The 7,568-nt window shown below is 47.4% G+C and overlaps 1 protein-coding gene across 6 annotated transcripts; it reads left to right on the plus strand.

The window, feature by feature from the left end:
• Positions 1 to 16: 16 nt before the first annotated feature.
• On the plus strand, positions 17 to 7,384 carry FBXL8 (F-box and leucine rich repeat protein 8). 6 transcript variants are annotated; one of them, XM_049804378.1, is made up of 4 exons: positions 17 to 631; positions 830 to 1,051; positions 4,596 to 4,826; positions 5,334 to 7,384. In XM_049804378.1, exons 3-4 carry the CDS (start codon positions 4,663 to 4,665, stop codon positions 6,307 to 6,309), a joined length of 1,140 nt encoding a protein of 379 aa, XP_049660335.1. In that variant the 5' UTR covers positions 17 to 631; positions 830 to 1,051; positions 4,596 to 4,662; the 3' UTR covers positions 6,310 to 7,384. The 6 variants fall into 6 exon arrangements, with proteins under 6 accessions (XP_049660335.1, XP_049660341.1, XP_049660338.1 ...); XM_049804384.1 differs by having other exon boundaries at positions 4,745 to 4,826; XM_049804381.1 differs by having other exon boundaries at positions 17 to 471.
• Positions 7,385 to 7,568: the final 184 nt, after the last annotated feature.

The following is a 7,568-nucleotide window of genomic DNA, read 5'->3' on the forward strand; positions in this document are numbered from 1 at the left end:
GCTGCTCCGCCGACACGGGCCGGGCGGCTGGGCCCCGCGGGGAGCCGGGCCCCGTGCGGGCGGAGGGGGATTAACGGAAAAGCGGAAAAGAACCCCAGCCGAGCCCAAAACAAAGCCCGTTGCAACGCGAGCGGTAGTCCGCTTTCCGCGAATATCTTCTGCGTTTCTTGTGCTGCCCCAAAAGCCAGCCCCGAGAGCTGGGTTTCGGCCCGTGTTACTTCCACACGAAGCCGCCGGCCCGGCCCGGCCCGGCGGCGGGGAAGGTTGCTGTTCGCTGAGGAGGTCTGAGCGGTTCTCGCCGTGCCTTGACGCCTCCAGGTCTCCACAGCACAAGGCGGCTGGTGGCTCCGGCAGCAGCTGAATGCCCACCCAGCTTCGGTCACTTGGTGACTCTCGTAGGTGAGGCTATCTAAGATGGTCAGAAATTACTCTGTTCAGATAGTTTACGAGCTGCCCACCACCTGGGACTGGGTGTGTGTCCCTGGTCCGCTAAGGATGCGGGAAAGCAGGGTTGCTTGAAGCCCCTGGGTAGCTTGTGGCTGACGGCACTGCAAGGCTGGTGGGTCCTGGCCAGGACTGTCAGCTTTCCCCCCCGTGACTCCGCTAACGAGGGTGAACGGTGAAAACAAAGGTTGGTTGGGCTAGTAATTACTGAGGAGAAGCAGAGGAGTTCACCTCTTAACACCCTCCCTTCCCTGGACCTCATTCTGAAAAGCTGTCCTAGGATAATTTGAGGAACGCAGTAACTGCAGCATCTGTGACAGCATCCAGGGGTGTCCATTTGTTCAGGAGGGGAGAGGGGTTTATGATGTGGAGTTCCTTTCTGCAGGCAAATCCAGCAGGCTTGACGGGATACTGCTGTTCAAGAGCGCAGCGGGCGAAGGAGGAAAGCTCCCAAAAGAGACGAGCGGGAGTCTGGTGCCGTTTGTGAGAGCAACACTGATGGAGGCGACCTCTGGGACTCTGCTTAGCAAAAGCAGAGCAGTGTGACAGTGAGCTCTGCAAGCAGGTAGGGACACCTGGGCTGGTCCTTTGGTCTCCGGGAGGAGGGGTAAGATGATGGTGTCAATATAGCTGCTGAATTCTGCTGGGTGTTCTGGTTTAGTCCTTCCTGCAGTAACACCTGAATAATCTCCCACCTCTCTCTGAGCCAGGTGAGGCTGTTTTAACTCCATTGTGCTCTTTTGGCAAACTGAATGAACAGGTAGAGAGAGTAAAGCAGCTTTTCCCGAGCCATGAGAGGTTCTGTGGCAAGCAAAGCAAGGAGCTGGATTTAGGTCTCCGTCGCTCAACCTCAGGTAGCAGCCTCCTGCCCAGGCTGCATTTGTCCTGCATGGATGTCCTGCTGCAAGCAGAGGGGTAACAGCAGCTCCCTTGTTTGTCCCCAGCTGGCGAGAAGCTGGCGTGGCCCCAGGGCCAGATTTTGTGCCCACATGCTAGCTGCTGTCACTCTGGCTTGGCAATCAGGTTGTGCAAACTCTCTGGGGAACTGAACGTCAAACAAGAGTGGAAAGCATTATAAACGATTTTTTTTTAATATACATATATATAAAATACATATATATTAAAATACATATCTATTTAATACTATTTTACAACAACAGTATTTTAACAATATAATTTGTTTGCCAAAGGAAAAACACAATTGAAATAAATCCCTGAAGGGGTTAATCCGGGCTGGCTCTCCTCAGTGCTGTGGTTCACAGGGTCAGGCCCTTTCGGGGGCAGGCAGCACCCACAGTCCCCTTCAGGATCAGCAGGCCTGGTGGTGCCAGCGCTTCTGGAAACCAGGCATTTACTTGCCGACAGTTTAGGAAGCAACTTGTGAGTTCATACATTTAAGGGTTAATGGGCTTAAATGAGCCCAGATATCCCAACCTTCCCCTACAAAAACCAAGCCTGAAGCAGCGCTGGCTCCCAGAGCCAGATGGGAACCACAGGGTGAGTTGCTGTGGGGACCATTACCCACCCATGTCCAGTGAACATTTTCTCCTTGAAGCTAATCCGTTCGCTCTATACTGAGGGAATAAAATCCAGAAAGGGTAGCCGAGACCCGAGTTTCTCTTCTGCTAACCCTTGCTGAGTGTATGTTTTCAGGGAGCAATCCCGTGTTGTGAAATCAAAGTGCTCGATAAGCACTTGGAGTTTCACTCTGTTGTCTCCCACTTGGGAAGTAAAGATGCCAGTGAGGGGAGAGGCTGCGGCTCAGCAGGGCTCAGCTGGCACAAGATTTGGGTCTCGGGATTCAACAGCGTGTCTGCTTGGGGAACGTGTGGCGGGGGTAGGACAGGGGCAGCTTCAGGGAAGCGGAGTGTTGGGTAACCGGGGGGTGACACCCGACACACGGGTGCTGAAGGAGGAGGAAGACAGGGCTATTAATCTGTGTGTTCCCATAAAGGATAGCGCAGCATCCTGGCTCCCACCCCGTGGGCAGGGAAGGCGCCTCTCTCTCAGCTGTTATTTTTGGCATCTCCTCCTCTGCCCCTCCCTCTGGGGCGCAGCCGGTGCTGGGAGCCGCAGGCAGGGAGCGCAGGGGAAGATGGGCTCCGCCGCGAGAGGTACGCTGCCCCCCTGCCCAGACTGCCTGGCGGGGCCTACGCGGGGCTGGAGGGGATGCCATGGCGGGGGGCTTCCCCATGTCGCTCGGCTCGCAGGGAGAGCGGCGGCCAGGCCCAAGCGCCTTGGGCGTCTCGCCCGAGCTCAGCACCGCCCGTTCCTGTTTGGGCTGCCGGCCACTCGCCCCCAGCCAGCGGCTGCCTGGCTTCCTTGGGGCCTGCCGCGCTGAGGGCTGATGAAGCTCGGTGCGGCAGCCGGCAGCACCCCTTCCGTCACGTGGTTAATAAAGCGGGGAGATCCTTGATGGCTCACGAGATCCGGTCCGAACCTGGCTGTCCTCGCCAGGGCAGGCACCCAAGGTGGACCCAAGCCAACCCACAGTGTTCACAGACCACAAACCGTGCTCCTTGGAGACTCAAAGCCATTCAGTTACTCAAAGTAACACCAATAATTTTGCCTTTCTGCCTGCCTTCCGGCTCTCAGGCTGTGTTTTTAAGTTTTTTTCCAAGCAATCACCATGCCTAGAAATGCAGTCTTGCTTTCTAAGCGATTCAAGGTCCTTTTTACATGGCTCCAAGGGCTTGGGCTTTCAGGAAAAATACCAAAAGGAAAATGAAAGGAGCTGAACATGTGAGATTTCATGTATGGCAAAGAGCAGTTTAACATCTTGGCAAACATGTATTAGAGACTGTACCAAAAGCAGCTAAAAGTAGAAAAGCAGGATCCGAACCATCAAGGTGCTTGTCAGAGAAAAATGACAAAAAATAGCGAGTTCCCAGGAAGGAAGCAGGACTGTATCACTTGGCTGTTCTAGCTCAGGGCTGGGTGGAACAGGGGTTGTCGCTGATACGATGGTAGATAAGATAGTATAGCTGCTATGCTACTGCCACCTCACACTCAAAATAATGAGTCACACTTCAAAGCGGCGTATTCTAGAAAAACGTGCAATTGTGTTCCCCTCTGCATTATGCTTTTTGCATCGCTACTCCAAACTTGCTTCATGTTTTTCAACTCTTTCCCTACTTAGGATATCTAGAAGTGCAGGTTTTCATTTAGATGAAACCTGCAAAGCTGAGGTAATGCTGTGACTCCAGGACCTGGGGCTTCAAAAGCAAGAGAGCATGCCATGAAATTCAGAGTGAGATTGCAAGACTTGGCCCATGCTCCAGTGCTAGCCTAGGAAAGGGAATGTTTGCATTTAAAAATACCTCACTTCTTTCTTCAAGGGTTGAAAAAAGAAAGTCATGTTGGTAGTTTTATTTGTGCAGAAATCTAGAAGATGGATAAAACACTTTTTGGAACATGATGAATCAAAAAGTTAGGTAATGGTCTGATGCTAAGAACCTCAGCCTTCTTCCCAGGCATTTATTCTTTTGCATTATAGTTCACATGAAAGGTCAATCAAAATATTCTTTTCCATTTTTAAGTCAGACATGTATAAATGCAATTTCTGAGAACTGGAGTCACAGTAATAAAACACTTTTTCCAAACTCTCACGTGTCATCACAGACAAGGACCACTGTGACTAAGCTACCATTTTTTTACTATAGGCCTTCTGTTTCACTATCAGTAAAAAATAGATATGTGGGACTGTTTTCTGTGCAGAGCTTCTGCTTGCAAAGAGGGGTTTTTTTTCCCCCACAGTTTGAGAAATCTGTCTCAGCTTTTTGAATACCAGTGCAGCAGTACTAGAAAATTCCCTTGCGTTTTTATTACTCAGAGTAGCAAAACCTCACTGCAGGAAAAAAGGCTTTCCCCCCCCCCCCCCCCCCAAAGCTTTGATCTGGCATCTTTAACTCTTGAAAAGTATCACCCAGCTTCTTAGGACTGATTGAAAAAATTGCAAAAAATTGAAAAAAACCAGGTTTTCCTCATTTTTGTGTTCAGTTTCAACATTTGGTGAAATTTCAAGTTTGAAAAAAATGTTGACCTCCTCTGTGATCCAGTTGCATTCGTTTGATTTGTTAAATAACTCCTAATGTGTGTGTGTCTCTTTTTTTTTGTTTTGTTTTGGTTTTGTTTTTGTTTTTTCTGAACAGGGACTTTGGAGAATTAATTGCAGTTTTGGAAGTTTTTCCCATTTTTAAACCTGACTCAATTGGCAAAATGCCTGCGCCAGTTCCAGAACTGTGGAACTACATCCCAGAAGAAATCCTCATCCAAATTTTCTATTATCTTTCTCTTCAAGATAGATACACAGTCTTCCAGGTGTGCAGACAGTGGGCTACAGCTGTTTCTTCTAGCTCTGTTTGGCATTTCACAGAGATCAGGTAAGAGCAGCGTGTTTCTCATGTCCGATCATCTCTGCAGGCATAACTAGATCATTATGTTTTCAGTGCCTGTCAAACACTTACACCACCCTACTGTGACATTGTTGACATTAATTGTGATTTCTGTGTGTGATGGTATTATCTTATATGACTAGCACCTTTTTATATAATAGATAAAATTGTGTTATATGCTGGAGTTTTTTAATTGCTGCTGCCAACTTGGGTTTTATGGAAAGTTGTCATTTGAAAATGGCAAGAGATAGTTACTAACTAGTCAACTTCATCATGACAGTTACTTCTCTGGTGAGTCTTTCTGGGGACTGACTCTTCTCACCTCCTGACTCCTTCAGTGTTTGGCCTTACAGTGACTCTCCAGGCATCAACTGAGAAGAAATGTCTGGGGAATCTGTTGATGTTTGCAGAAGCACTAGTAAAGGAGCGTATCTGCTCTGCACTTGCTCAGCTCAGCGTTCACAGTGACTAAGAGTTTTTTTTTTACCCTTCCAGCTGTGATTCAGAGGATGAGGAAGGCATGCTGCAGAGCCTGCTCCACTTTCTCAGCCAAATCAAACACCTGAAAATTGTGTTTGACCAGTCTAAGGAGGTCAACCGGAAGAATGTGACACGGATCTTGGATATGTTGGCAAAACAGAACCACAAGCTGCAGCAGCTATGCATTGTGTGCCATGGGGAGAATCCCTATTTCTACTCTGGCCAGGACATCCTACAGAGCATACGGAATATATGTGATGCTAAAAACCAGATAGATCTTCAGCATATTGATTTTCGAAAAATGCCCTTCACCCTTGATGGTGAGCTTGTCGAACTCTTAGCTACCACCAACCCAAACTTGCACAGTTTGTTCATCAACAACCGCACCCTGGTATGCAATGTGGCACCAGACACCATTAGGAAGGTTCTCAGAGCGTGTCCCAAGCTCTCAGCCTTGGGGGTTTATTATGCAAGTTTGTCTGACGATGTATTTCAGGAACTGCTGAAGCCTGAAAGAGCAGCTTTTACCCATTTAGACATTTTCTGTGAGCGCCTGGACAAATATATACCGGTCATCTCAGAAGAGCTCTGGGCTGCTGTATGTCAAAAGCATCCTCAACTCTGTGTAGACCTAGAGTTTGATCATACGGTCCCTGCCTGCAAAATACCACGGATCCTAAAGCTGAATATACCTGTGAGCACGCTGCAACTTAATACCTATAATTACATGGTCAGTCAGATTAGGTTTGTCACCCAGAGCTACAGCAGTACTTTAAAGAAGCTGACACTGCAAACCACATCCTCGGAGGACTTAAATTCCTCTCTAGTAGATCTGGCTAGGCATTGCAGAAATCTGTTGGAGATCCACTGCTACTGTGTGGTCAGCCAGGAGGTGGTAGAAGCGTTCCTCACACATTGCCCCAGTCTGAAACAATACACTCTGAAGGTCACCAAGGAACGGCACCCCTGGAAACCAGTAACAGTCCAGTGACCAGCTCCTACTGACTTCCTGGGGAAATCGTGGGGATCTGCAAGAGGACACAGAAAGAAGATTTAGGGCTGTAAGGAAAATGCTGCCAAATGCCCTCTCCGCTCACTGAGAACATGCTGTTTCACCAGCACTGGCTGTTACATATGATGCATATCTGATCTGCAGGCCAAGCATTTGCACTCAAATGTGGTAGAGAAAAAGTTATACAGAGAAATACAATTCGCCACCTTTTTTTTTTTTTTTTTTGTGTCTTTTTTTTCTTTATGAGGGTATGTAGGGCAGGTCTTTTTAATTCTTTGCTTCTTTATTTAGCAGGAATGCCCAGTTTACCCTTTGCAGGTTTTTACTTAGGACCTCAGTGGAATTTAATTTTGATTTTACATTTTAAAAGAATCTCAAAGTCAAGCGCATTGTGTCAGCACCTACGTGTTGCCCAGCAACTACTTAAATAGGCAGTTAAGGAAGTGGCAGCTTCAATGCAGCCATTTTCTGCCCAGTGGGGTACTTAGCCATGCAGATTCAGTGAGCTATAGCAGTGAACTGTGGTCATCTGATGGAAAATTCCCTCTAACCTTGATAATGCCTCTTCTGGCATTTCAGTGATGGTAAGCTTACCCCTTAGCCAGTCGTCAGGAAACTTACAGCTTGGAGGGATGTAACGGGAGCTGAATTACGTTAGAAAATACAAGCAGGAGAAAAAGCACTTAAGGAAAAATATTCACAAGGTAGTAATAAAAGGCATGTGGCCTGCAAATTTCTGTGTCCATCTTGTCTTTCTTTTCCTCAGGAATGCAGGTTTCCAGGTTATAATTTGAATGCCTTTTGGAAAGACCTTTGCTTTTATTACATTGTTAGTGTTTCTTAGGAGAATCAAGAGCGTTGACAGTTTTTGCATCTGCTTTCTGCATTCACATGCAAGTTACCTTGCATCTGAGTTAGGGTACGTGTGTGTTGGTCTGTTGTACCAAAGGTTTTGGTGAATGTTATTTGAAGAGCAGTTTCTGAGTTGAAATGATCCTGGCATAAAGCTACACTGTGAGCACCTATTTAGAGCTACCTAAAGCATTAATAATAATAATAATAATAATAAAGCATATTGCCATCTAGATTCTATGTGTAGCTTTTTTTATCACCCTCTCTTCTCACCCAAGAGCCAAATCGTTTCACTTGACAAATAACACAGGATCTGTAGCCAAACCAGCTTACAATTTTGACTTTTCAAAACCTTGCCAAAGATATGCAGCCCTGAGGTCTGGCCA

The sequence above is a fragment of the Accipiter gentilis genome, chromosome 7, assembly GCF_929443795.1.
Source record: "Accipiter gentilis chromosome 7, bAccGen1.1, whole genome shotgun sequence".
In the NCBI taxonomy this organism is placed as follows: domain Eukaryota; kingdom Metazoa; phylum Chordata; class Aves; order Accipitriformes; family Accipitridae; genus Astur; species Astur gentilis.